Genomic DNA, 13,960 nt, shown 5'->3' with positions numbered 1-13,960 from the left:
GAAATGAATATTTTACTGGAGGAAATTTGGCAACTGTGCGATGCTGATATGGCGTTTTTGCTTAGCACGGTAGCGCTGGTCACTGGTCACCGAGCTGACCGCTGATCACGCACCTCGCGCCGGCTCCCGTTTCCCGACGCACGTGACGAACGCCCCCCTCTCGCCCCCCTGCCCCCGCCCCCCTCTTGTGAAGCGGGGCCCCGGGGAATGTAGGTAGGGGGCGGGAGAAGGGGCATTGTTCTGACGGACGACCAATCGGATGGAGTCTTGGGTTCGGGGGTGGGATTGTGCTTCCATGCAATGCGGTCGCGTTTTTCTGCGCGGATGATACTTCTTCCACAATACTTCAAAGCTAAGTGAGAATGTAGTATGAGCCATCAGGCGTCGCCAAATTTCATTTGACGAATTACGAATTTTCAAGAAAATTTGAGCAAAATTCACTTTTGAATCTTGAGAGGATTTTGTCCATAATTTGATCTGAAAAGTCTGAAATTTTCAAGGAAAAATATTCATGTTCTACTTCAAATATCAATATTTTCTGAGAAGAAATTTGGGAACATTCGAATGCTTATACGGCGTTTTTACTAAGCATGGCAGACTCTCTTGATTTTTTTTTAAATGTTTTGATTGGTGGATGCTAAAGTATCCATTGTATGCTTTTTTTTATTTTAGTCAATTAGTTTTTAGATTTTGAAGTGCCTCTTAAAGGCGTAGAATAGAAATTTGTCGATAATTTAAAAAAGAAAACACAAGGACAAATGCGTAAAAATATTAATATTTTGAAGTGTGGATCACTGATTAAACAAAGCTAAACAATAATGATGAATGTTTGTTTTGTTGCAGGATGAGTTTCATCCGTTCATTGAGGCGCTGTTGCCGTTCGTTAAGTCTTTCTCGTACACGTGGTTCAATCTGCAAGCTGCCAAGCGAAAATACTTCAAAAAGCATGAAAAACGCATGTCACTCGAGGAGGAGAGACGCTGCAAGGAAGAGCTAATGGTGAGTCATGCAATCAATTCCATACATATGTATACAGTTTCGGGTAATGGACAGCCGCCGTAACAAAATCAATACAAGATGCAAAATTAAGTGGTTCCTCAACTAAATGGCCGTCTCCTGTACATTTGCATGGATAAAAAAGGGCAATTGACTGCTTCAAAATGAGCTGAGCTCAGTTTCATAATTTTTTTGGGGGATGGATGGTGCGAAAAGAAAGCAGAGACGAGTGTGAATTTCTGTCAGAGCATCGTCAGCGTGCAGGTCATCTACTTTCTTCTTTTTTCATCGACGGTACGAATGACAGATTTATCGGTTCAATACTTCGTGAATTGGCCGTGTTTAATATGCAAACTGGTTATTGACCCGAGTCGTTTGTCCTTGCTCTTGAACGAAAGTTGTTCATCAGCGTTGTCAGACTACTCGTAATGTAGGGAAAACGGAAGATGAAGAGATACAAGAGTCGAAGTAAGTTCATCTGTATCTCTTAAAATAATATATTCAGGAACTATTTGTCAAACATTTTAATCATCCACTACTGTCAATTTTCCAACGTGCTAAAAGAATTTAAATTTGGATCGATAAAACTCTTTAAATGTGGGTATCCTTTTGTGACGGGTTACCACGTATTTTTTCCGCAACGTACGTACAGCCCTTGCACGATTAATTTCATGAGTACATATAAATCTGTTCCAAAACATAAACTCTGTAAAACACGTGTAATTGTAGTGAAGAGGAATCATTGTCTTTGTTAATATGGAAATATATCCTGTATTTTTTCCCCCTTTCCCTCTTTTCCGTACCTCTGCATTTCTGCAAACATGGCAAAACACGCTTACAAAAACAGCCAGAGACCTTAAATTTGATTCCTTACATGTACATACGTTTGAACAATCCCCACACATTCTTTTTTGCGGCAGTTGTAAGAGTATGATTTTGAATAGTTAGTATAGGTAAAACATGACTTTTGAACACAAAATAGGGGAAGAAATTACTAATTTTTATCAGTGCTAAAACTTGACTAAAAATACCATCACCATGTCCAATCCAAACAATCTCATTGGATTTTGTTTTAAATACCGAGTCAAGTTTTATTAATAAAAAATGTTTTTACGATCATTCCGCAATTCTAATCCTTGGATGTTTTCATTGCCTGAATTACCAATGTACAAAATAAAATATTCTCACCGTCAGTTCACTTGGAGCTTCTGTTTCTTAGCAACAAGCAAGAACACACTATCAAAACTCATTAAGCCCGTTACAAAGAATATAGAACACAACACTAGCTAACTATTATAAAACATTATAAGGAACGTTAAATAAATGGAAGGATGAACGGAGAGGCAAAGAATAGATGAGGAAGAGGAGAGAATGCCAACATTCCCATGATTTTGTCTAATCCGTTAACAATTTTCCAGAAATATTCAACTCTAGCCCTTTCCTCTTGCATGTTTGTAGCGGCATCACAAACCGCGTTCACTTTACCTTCGCCTTAGCCTTTGAATAAAGCAACTACCCACGACACTATTCCGATCATTAAAAGTCAAGCCCCCGTTTAATTGCGTCAACTCCGCCCATGAAAAATTAAAACCAGGAGTAACAACATAATAACTACAATCCGTTTGCAATCCCAGCACGAGCGCAGGGAGTCCAGGATGGAGGGAGGAAGGGGAGGAATGAGATGTTTTAATTGAGTTCTTATTTGGGATATAACTTAAGTGCCGGCCTATGTTGCCGATTTTGTTGTTTTCCTTTTAAACTGTGATCATCATGAATTCATCAGGAAATCGGGAAATGCAATAGATATATGTTGCGTATAGTTCTTTAAAAGTAAGCTTACCAATGTTTTCAACGCCTTATTGCGTTCAATAGCTGTTAAATAAAGTCTGAATGACATTGAAAGATTCGAATTTTGCGAATATTTTGTCACATACATCTAATCTATCAGTGGCGATGCGTGCTTTGAGATAAATCGATTTATCCGCCATTTAAACCTATAGAAAATGATCGATAAATTGGGTGTTCGCAACGGACACCTTAATACTCGATTCTTTACCATAGCTTCTAATGGGGACGATAATCGAGCATTCATGACTCCACACTGCTATCTATATTTCTGCAAACCATTCTGACATCAATCTTTTATTTGACCTTGTAAAAGCATCCAGAAATTCAAAGAAAAATTTGATGCCAGCGTTTTACTCGCCGTTATAAAAAATATGCAATATTCCCTCTAATACTCGTAGTTTTGCTGTGATAACATAGCTCACCAGAAAAAAAACACATTGGATCTAGAGTCCAGACTCTTGAAAACATTGACAAGAAAAAGGACTCTTGATTCAATCAGATTTAAGCTTAAATCAAAAGGAAATCCGCTCAAATTCAGAGGCTTGGTTCTTGATTTGAGCTTAAACCTGATTGAATCAAGAGTATTTTTTCTTGCCGATGTTTTTAAGAGTCTGGACTCTAGATCCAATGTGTTTTTTTCCCAGTGCTCCTATGTAGTGAATTATGAAAATGAAATTCTGTCAGTTAAAAATTGGCTCAGAATTTACTTCAGTTCAGAGTTCGTCATTGCAAAGACAATATCTTTTTGGGTAGATTCTTTACAATGGCGTGGCGTGCTTTGCGATGTATCGATTGACTGATCTGCCATTTAAACCAAGGGAAAGGATCGAACAGCGTGTTCTTAATAATCGATTCATTATCATAGCATCAAATGGGGATGTATCGCCTCGCCTCTTTATTCACGCCTAGCCCCCAATGCACTGGAAAAAAAACACATTGGATCTAGATTCTAGAGTCCAGACTCTTAAAAACATCGACAAGAAAAAATGCTCTTGATTCAATCAGATTTAAGCTTAAATCAAGAACCAAGCATCTTAATTTGAGCGGATTTCCTTTTGATTTAAGCTTAAATCTGATTGAATCAAGAGTCCTTTTTCTTGCGTTTTAGTGAGCTCCATTTGACAAAGGAGCCGATCGGCGGGATAAAACTGGCCTCAAAGGAAAGCACTTTCGTGGTTTTGCAGGAGTGAAGTCTTATTAACATTAAAATCAATTTGTTGCGATCCGCGGTCGGCCGTAGTGAATCCCGCCTCCGGCGACGTATCGAAATGCTTCGTGCCTCGCTAATATCCATACTACATAGAAAATCGACAGTACACTGAAAAAAAATTGCTATTATCAACACAGAATTAGTTAAAAAAGGTGACAAATCCTCAAAATAGTTAAATCAACCCGGTTTTCTTCATTTAGATGACGTGTTGATTTAACTATTTTGATGATTTGTCACCTTTTTAACTAATTCTGTGTTGATAATAGCAATTTTTTTTTTCAGTGTATTGAATCGGTAGATATTTTTCAACGCAATGAAAATACGCAATTCCGCGATGAGCAGAAATCGACACTGCGCTTACGAAGTTTTAATCATTTTCAGGGGCGCCATCGCAAAACAAGTATTGACCCTGTGACGTCGCTCATAAAACAAAAAATAAATTAAATGAAGTGTGATTGAGGGGCTTGGCGGACAAGGCGCATAAGTGTAGTTTTTTCCATTTCGAGAAAACGTATTTGAAGTTTCGACCTTATGGGGGAGAGAAAGTTCGACTGACTCTTTGATGTTTAAAAATTGGAATTTGGGAGCGAATTTTCTACAGAATATGCATTGAGACTGATTTCACTTGAGTCCATTACTATCTCAATTTTTTAAAAGCCTGCACTTATGCGCCTCCTTCAAGCCCTAGAAAAATTAAGATACTAACACATTGCTAATGGATTTTGCTGAAAATAGCTTTCTCGATTTTTCTGAAGAAAAGCCTCCAAAATTTCCCTGATTTGAAAAATGCTTGTACATCAACTTTAGTAAAAAAAACGCTCGTGACTTCTACTTAATTTTCAAAAAAGTATACATTTTCAATGTAGTCTCACATAACTCAAAGACTTTTTCTATTGAAATCGATTTAAACAATTATATTTCAATCACTATTATCACTAATCACATATTCAAATCAGTGAATTTCTTCATGAATGTCACACAGTTTGGGTATGATTTAGTATTTTTTTCTTGTATGTCACACGGGAACATTCACATAGACTAGTGAATTTTATCTTTACTTTACGTCGTATTGGAAAGTCAATTTTATTTTAAAGCTCTCACTAGTAAAAACAAAACACATTGGAGCTAGAGTCCAGACTCTTGGAAACATTGACAAGAAAAAGGACTCTTGATTCCATCAGATTTAAGCTTAAATCAAGAACCAAGCCTCTTAATTTAAGCGGATTTTGTTTTGATTCAAGCAAAAATCTTATTGAATTAAGAGTATTTTTTCTTGTCAATGTTTTCAAGAGTCTGGACTCTAGATCCAATGTGTTTTTTTTACCAGTGCTTGGTATTTTTTGACGCAGCTGGCAACCAAGGAAGGTAACAGTAATTACTCACACTTTGAGGACGTGCTCATTCTTGGGTTATTCCAGTAATATTTCATTTGACACCGATAATAGTTATAATTAACTTGTTTCTGCAATAAATTCTCGCGCTCGACCGAGAGGAGAGGCCAATGTCTTCATAGGCGTCGCGTCGATTAGGCGGAAGTAAAGCTGTCCCTTGGTCAAGCTTGAATGTCCTTTTTAACCCGTTGCTCCAGATCGCTCATTTATATGTAAACGTGCCAGTAAAAAGGAAATTGATCTCTTCTCTAGGTCCCTTTTGAGGATACTAAAAAGTTAAAAATGCAACTATAAAACTGGAAAAAAAACACATTGGATCTCGAGTCCAGTCTCTTAAAAACATCGACAAGAAAAAATACTCTTGATTCAATCAGATCTAAGCTTAAATCAAGAACAAGCCTCTTAATTTGATCGGATTTCCTTTTGATTTAAGCTTAAATCTGCTTGTATGAATAGTCCTTTTCCTTGTCAATGTTTTCAACAGTCTGGACCTTAGATCCAATTTTTTTTTTCCAGTGTGCAAAATTCAAATTCAATAATTCAATATGCTGTGTATTAAACATGTTTTGTACTTTGGAATTATTGTTGGGTTTCGTATTTTCTTTTCCTCATAATTACATAATTTTAAAACATGCTGACGGATGAGGATGTTTGAACTACTCCAGCATCTATCTTTGATTTTTCGCCCGCATGAATGAATCCATCATATAGAACTGGAGGGTACGTCAATTTAACAAAGAAGATCGGCCTCCTTTGTTGTAATGGTTGCAGCGCTGCGCACGCGCTGGTTCTGTAATATTAGGAGGCCCTGGGTTCGATTCCCGACCAGGCAACGCGAAGTTGATGGTCTTACACAACGATTGCCTACGGATGATTGAATAGTGGGAATTAAGTGGTGATGGGGCTTCAACTGAAAAAGCCTAAGATCATTCCTCGTGAGGTACTTCGGCAAGAATTTAAAATAAATTTCCTTTTGTGCAATTTCAGCTACAGCAAAAAGATGAGTTGTTTTTGATAAAAAAATGTCGTAAGAATCACAATGATTGCATCGGAAATGTCTGAAATACACTCCTAACTTCACAAGCTGCTCAAAAATTCTTACGCAAACTGTGAAGTTAGGATTGCATTTCAGACTCTCGTGGATCGCTCATCCGAAGCATTTAGCCATTTTTTATAAGAAATAACTTATTTCTTTGCTGTAGCTGAAATTAAAAGGAAACATCTTTTTATTTCCTACCAAAGTGCCTCACGAGGGATGGTCCTAAGCTTTTCTAGTTGGAGCCCCATCACCACCCAATCTCTTCTGTATACAAGTGTACGAGCAGCCCCGGGCAACGCCGTTGCTTGCGATCATTAACCTGCCGGGATTCGAACCCCGGACCTCCCGATGATGCGTCTGAGACTTCTCATTCCTCCAGCTGCAGTTTGCAACAGGCCCATTCTGCCGTGCTAAGGAAGAACGCCGTATGATCATTCGAGAGTTGCCAAATTTCCTCCGATAAAACATGTATTTCTGACGAAACGTATGCATATTTTCCCTTGAAATTTTCAGACATTTTAGATTAAATTGCGTAAAATATTGTGTGAAAATTTTGGAAACAAATATTCACAATTTTCTCTGCAGTACAGTCGATTTTTATTGGAGGAAATTTGGCAACGTCTGAAGGTTCATACGGCGTTCTTCCTTTTCACAGCAGCATTGGTGTTGATCATAGGCAGTCGAGCGTTGTTTTCCTGGTCGCCGTTGCAATTCGCGGCGGACAAATCGCGCGAAATCGCGATTGCACGAGCGCGAGGCGATCCCCGCCCGATGTGGGGGACGGTGTGACCGGTAGTGGGGTTAAGTCCCTCGGACGGGGACCCCGGGACGCGGAGTGAAATATTATTCGCTTGAGCGGAGATTCCATCCGCGTCCCTCGCGAGATCAGGAACCCGTTAACGGGCCCGATGAGAGATTTACAGCGGCCTCCAGCCTCCAACCTGCAACCTGCAACTGGCAACCAGCTCTCCGCTTTCCGCGCGAAATTAATACGTCCATTATCAGTCAACAAACCTGGAGACACTCCCCGAATCCGGTTATCTCCCCGGTTTTTCGACGAATAGCCCGAGATCCGCGGATTTCCAGAACGCATCCATAACCTGGACGTCTGTGACGCCCGCTACGGTGAAACGCCGTATGAACCCTCAGACGTTGCCATAATGGACTAGAGTCCCTTTATACTGAGAGTCAAGACAACACCCCCTCATGGAGTCACAAACGGGAATAAAGATTACACAAATTGAACGTTTTTCGTAATCTTTGATCGGCCCATTCTCAAATTCCTGTCTCCGTTCCTTCTCTCATTCCGTTTGTTCCTTGCCGAACCCGTAGTTCCTCGGTCCATTCCAGATTATAATCTTTGCACTTACGCAGATTGTGAAGTTATGAGTGCATTTCAGACTTTGCCGATGCGCCCATCGTGATTTTTGAAGCATCATCTGTAGGAAACAACTCTTATATTTGCTCTAGCAAAAGTTTGCAACAGGCCCATTGGTGAAAATGCAATCTTTATTCCCGTTTGTGACACCGTGGAGGCCTAAAATACGGTAACCAATCAGAAATGGATTCACATTGTCTTGACTCTCAGTATAAAGGGACTCTATAATGGACCACTTGACAAAGTACCAATGTAAGCATTAATTTTCAAGATAACTGATGATTGAAAACACTCCAGGGTGTCTACAAGTCTGGAATTTCCGGAAAGTCCTGAAATAGTTCTGATTTCTTAAGGGCGGTCCGGAAGTACTGAAAAAGTGCGGTAATTCCGCAGAAAGGTCCGGAATTTTTCTCTTATTTCGTCATTTTTGGCGCAATTTGAGCAAGAAATTGAAATTTTTGAAATTTTTTGAATTTCATCAATTGGAGGTACTGAAAAAAATAACTGAATTTTCCTGTTGAGGAAGTACTGAATTTCTTGGGAATGGACTGAAAAAGTACTGTAAAAGTACTGATTTTTGGTCAGCCTGTTTTCGTAGAGACCCTGTACTCAAAAATACTAATGGAGATAAAAACTATAAAAAATGTCTCTAACTCGAAAGTTTCTCCCGATAAGAACACGCATACATAAGGTTTTCCTTCAAAACGATGCGTATGTAACCCCTTGTCAGCCGTGTTCGAATAGTCAACGCTTGCATTTAAGAAGAATTGCAAGTATTTGATAACCCTACTGTGCAATTTTAACGAGCTGAAAACTTGTCAGAATTGGCATTTAGGTATGAACCAGCGCTTGATTGAACCCTAGATAGATAGAAACATGACAAGAACAACGTGCATTTTGTATTTTCAACAGTCCATTCATCAGAGTTTTAAATGTTGAAGCTATTTAATTATCTTCAAAAATCTCTGAAGGGTCTCCGCTGTTCCAATGAATTTTATTTTAATCTCGAATTTTTCTAAAATTTGACTCTTGCCTAATGAAGAAAGATGGGACTTTGTGATACCAGAATCATTAGAGCACGCGGTAGCTATTTCAGAGAGCCGAAGACAGGTTGAAGCGAACAGAGCTAGGTACCAGATTTTGAGCTAATTTTAGCCCTCCAAAGTTTCTACGCTTTAATTTGGATGCTTTGATGATGTCATGCCACGCGCGCGCCCATCTGCTCGTTATAATAACCTTTTGCCTTGAAAATCGCGACGCCTTCCACATCGTCAGGAGGAGCTGACAACATTTCTAGAGAGAAATTTTCGAAATGAAAGTCATTAAATGATTTAATGATTTATTACAGGAACACGGTGATTCAAAATGTACCGAACATATTTGATTTCATATTCTGTCCATGTAGGCTACTTTTATGCGAAACAATGAGGTTGCATTTCTTCGGTTTTAAAAAAGCAACTCCCTCATTTCAAATGACCCGTTTGCTGAAAGTGTGAACTCTTAATCAATCTTGAAATCTTTTCACCTTCTCTTAATAATTTTTGTCCTGATTAAAATATTATAAAATCCAAAAGTTACAGCAGAAAAGTTGATCAAGATAGAAAGGAAGCGGTAATTGGACGGTGAATAATTGTTTTAGAACATAGAGGATCAGAAACCGCCTTCATAGCGCTCTTTGGCGATCTGCGGCACCGAGCCGCCGAAGTCTCCTATCCTCCAAAAGCTCTTTAAGGAGTTGGCACTCCCTCATTTCCTCCAAGACTCCCTGTCGCCAGCCTTTTAGTGGGCGCCCTCTTCGTCTTCTCCCAGGAGGAATCTTTCAGAAGAATTTTTTCAGAACTTGAATAAAATTATCAGCACTATATGTAACACTGGCTCCAGGCTCAGCCACTCAATTTATTATATTTATAAAGAATCTAGAGTCTCTAATAGTATCAGATTCCGTTCTTGACCATTATTGCCCTCCATTTTATTTCTGCTGCGTCGAGACATTGCCGCAAGGTTGAGAACAGACAGCGGTTACTGGTTGGCTTTTAACATATTACGCAAACTTTATGCCCTATTAAAGAATACTATCATGATCATATTTCCTACTTGAGCTTTGAAACACATAAGAGTCCTCGCTTGTGGCGGCTCACACTGGAGAGCGGCTTCGGTTCTTTCCGAGGGACGGAGGTGCATTGAATTTCCGCGATACGAGCTACATGACGGAACAGGGAACAAAGTAAGTAACGCGACAATGTAAACTTGTGTGAACAAAAACTTGCGCAGGGTCTAATTTCAAAGGCCGTCGAGTCTTCAGAGTGTCCGGCCGGAGCCCTCCGGCCCGTGGCGTTCCGTTACCTTCGCGCTGACATAACTTACTATTGGATACTGGCTAAATAGCCAGTCGCACAGGGACTTACTGTGGAACGTATTGCGGATCGAGAAGAACACTGGGGGAAAAAAAAAAAACACATTGGATGTAGAGTCAAGACTCTTGAAAACATTGACAAGAAAAAATACTCATGATTCAATCAGATTTTTGCTTATAAATCAAAAGGAAATCCGCTCAAATTAAGAGGCTTGGTTCTTGATTTAAGCAAAAATCTAATTGAATCAAGCGTATTTTTTCTTGTCGATGTTTTGAAGAGTCTGGACTCTAGATTGAATGTGTTTTTTTCCAGTGTAGTAATTAGATGTATTTCAGTCTTCAGAAGATCCCTCTTCGATCTTTTGAAAGATTCTACCTAGCAAGGCTACCACCGGGTACAAGAAAAGACTAGGTACCCTTCTTGTTATTGAGAGCCCAGCGTTTTCAGGAGCTTCTCAAAGGAAGTTATCAATTTTGCAGCAATGTATTGATTTTTGATCATTTAGAAAATTGAATATACCTTTTTCTCCTACAAAATGGAGCGGCAGACCAACTAAAGCTAACTATGTGCCTCTTTTACTTTAATGAACCAAAAAATTATGAAAGAACAAACATAAATGTGGTTTAATAATTTTAACTTCCGCCGCTGCGCGGAGCGGCCCCCCGCTCCGCGCTGATCGCATTGTGTTCGGCGCAATGCGCGAAGTATTCCTGCAGTCTTGTAGGCGCTATGCGTTTCACGCCAACCGCTCCTGACCGCACTTGTGTTTGACGCAATGGGTGAAGTATTCATGCAGTCTTGTAGGCGCTAACATGTGTTACATGCCGACCGCCGCGCCGAGGGCTTGTCCTTTTCATCTCAAGTCCTCGTCATCATTCCTCTCTGCGCTGAGCTCCAGGCCAAATTGCGTGTTTAGTTCCGCTCTTACCTCGACTAATTAAAGATGCTGTCTCTTGTATCACCGAAAAACGACAAACTTAGAAATTACTATATCCTCAGGAGGGTCCCCTTGCCTCTTTAATTTTTTTTCTGAATCCGATCTCCACATACCTACATTTAAAAAAATTACAAAATTTGCCGCCCCCTAAATTGCCCATGGCTGCGCCCATGTGCCACCCTTAATCCGGCCCTGAGTCATAGAGGCTCTCATAGCAGCTTTCATGAGTCATCTCTCTCTTGAGTTCTACGAATTTTTGTTCCCATCAGTCCGGTTCTCCCCGCCGAACAAGAGAGACGGAGACTCGGAAACACCGTAACGCGGACAGACCATAAAACGGGACATGAACAGCCCCCTATACACCTGAGCGTTGAGATCGGCCGCGTGAACTTTGAAGGTGGCGACGAAAACGGTGTCCGGCGATGTGCTTGTAATTGGAGTCATCGCAATAAACCAATCGCGTCGTCGCGTTGTGCCGGACAAAGACGGACAACCGCACTTGTGAGACCGGCCCCTACGCGCCGATAACCGATAGCTCCGCTCTCGCGCGGGTTTTCTACTAATATTGTATTTCTGGGAACGTTTTTCTTTTTCCCCCGTTGCCATTTTTTTTAAAATTCAAAGTACGGGGCATTGGCCTTGTGTTATTGGACCATGCTCTAACTCTCGACGCGGTTCTAATCAGCACTGAAACAAAACTCTAGTGGCCTTTATCTGAGAGCAAGCCACCCTCTTGAACAACATTGCAAAAAAATTACAGATTGACATTCTTAGTATCAGCCTTAATCAAAACCTCAGTCCTTCTTCATTTTAGTTCGCGAACCGTAATTCCTGTTTCATTCATAGCTATAATCTTTGCAATCAGAGTAAGTGTATCTTCTTGTCGATGTTTGTGACAGTGTGGGCTACTACGACCATCAAATGGTTTCTTGTCTTGACTCCAGTAGCCGGATTCCTCTAATGCCGATTCATGTTTAGCATCGACCAAAACATCCCTCTAAAAAGTTTCATAACGTCATCTTCCGTGGTAAATGTGTACCACAGCTCCTTTTCCCATGGCTTTGCCAGTGACAGCTATTAAAGCACGAATATTAATGTGTTGACATTGATGAATACGACGCTGGCCATAAGCAATCGCCGGCAGTTTGCAAGTGCCTTACGTCAGCCAATCGCAGTACTTTGCATCGGCATGATGAAGAATTTATTAGTCATTAACAGAACGATCTCGATTAGAAGCGCACTCGTTTTCCGTGATACTTCACGCTTTGTCACGCAGTTAGTTTAGTTGCCTATCCGACCGAAACGAAACTAGAGGTACTGATTTTACTGCACACTGCGAATGTGTGCGCTTATGAATAAGGAAGCGTAAATTTCAATTTAAGGTAAATAAATCGATGCCTTCTTCTTGTTCCTTTATTCCTGAATTTAATCCTTCTTGCAAATTGACGGTGATTGCTAATTGCCCGCGACGGATATATCCAAGGTGGAAAAAACCATGATTTGCACCCCTACACTGAAAAAAATGAGTTAGCGTCAGATGACTAAAAATGGTTTCTATACACTAACTCAAATTGTGTGATTTGGACACACATGATTTTTGGTTTCTGTACACAAACCACTATTAGTGCTGGAAACTAATTCCGCTACTCTAATTCGCATTCGGTAGGGTTGGGTCAACCTAACCTCAAAACTGAGAGAGGAGAAAACGGCTTAGCGAATGATAACTGGACAATACTTTCAGGAAAAGAAGATTTCTTAAAAGATGAGAGGTAAAAATCAACTGACCGGTTCCAAATGAACGACAGAGGAAAGGAATATCCCATAGGTATGTGCAAGTAGACAGAATTATCCTTTAGAGAGACACACACACACATGAAACGGTAGCGAATGTTCACACTGAATAAACATATCTCGTGCGAACACTTGAGATATTCTTTTGAAATTACGGGAGAACACGAACTATAGAAGTAAGCAGTAAGTTCACAGATTTTCGTAAAATATAAACTGAACGCGGAACGCTTTAATCGCAATTTAATACAGAAGATTGACGACTCCAACGAATATCATGCTTGTTTACGTTTTGAATCGAACAGACGATTTCTAACCTTAACAGGTTTATTTATGTTGCTTTCGAACGTTTTCAAGAAAGAGAGGACACTATAAATCATACCGGGAGTATTTACATTGTCAAACGAGCCCGAAATTTCACATTTTAATTGATTTTCACGAGCTGACGCGATTGAGGCTGTTGTACCGACGCCACTTTCTCGAAACTAAATAAATGTAACGGACAATGTGGCAGTTAGTGTTGAGGGCGAATTAGTTTGACCCGAAGGTGAATTTGTCTTACACTGAGAAAAAACTATGGCTTATAAACCTATTAGTGGTAAATATGGAACACCACTAATAGTAGTACCTCTACATATAATAATAGCACATATACCTTAGTTATGGTCTCTGTACCTTAATTAGGTACAGAGACCTTAGTATGGTTCACAGACCGAGAATCATTAGTTTATTTACGACTATTATAGGTGTTCCATATTTACCTCTAATAGGTTTATAAACCATAGTTTTTTCTCAGTGTACCACAGCGCTAATTTTACAGCTAGTGCTGTTTTCCAATTCTGGTTCGCGCTCTAGTAAAGTGAAGTCAGCGTATGAAGCGAATTGATTGGTGCTTCAGTACAATAAATTAGTTCTGAAGCCTAATTTTGATTCTACTTGGCGAGAACTTACCAAATTAGTTCTCAACGCTAACTACTTTTTTTTCAGTGTACGGATGATGACGTCGATTTTTTAGGTCG

General features: G+C 39.9%; 1 protein-coding gene across 1 annotated transcript in view; it reads left to right on the top strand.

The window, feature by feature from the left end:
• The window catches only part of NfI (Nuclear factor I), a 285,410-nt gene that overhangs the window by 104,129 nt on the left and 167,321 nt on the right, over positions 1-13,960 (top strand). Inside the window, 1 exon segment of the mRNA XM_019059222.2 lies at positions 844-999. Within this exon segment, the coding sequence (XP_018914767.2) occupies positions 844-999 (156 nt within the window).

This window comes from Bemisia tabaci, chromosome 6 (genome assembly GCF_918797505.1).
Source record: "Bemisia tabaci chromosome 6, PGI_BMITA_v3".
In the NCBI taxonomy this organism is placed as follows: Eukaryota; Metazoa; Arthropoda; class Insecta; order Hemiptera; family Aleyrodidae; genus Bemisia; species Bemisia tabaci.
Note: the sequence above shows the minus strand (reverse complement) of the source record. Positions and strands in the feature narration are given on the sequence as shown.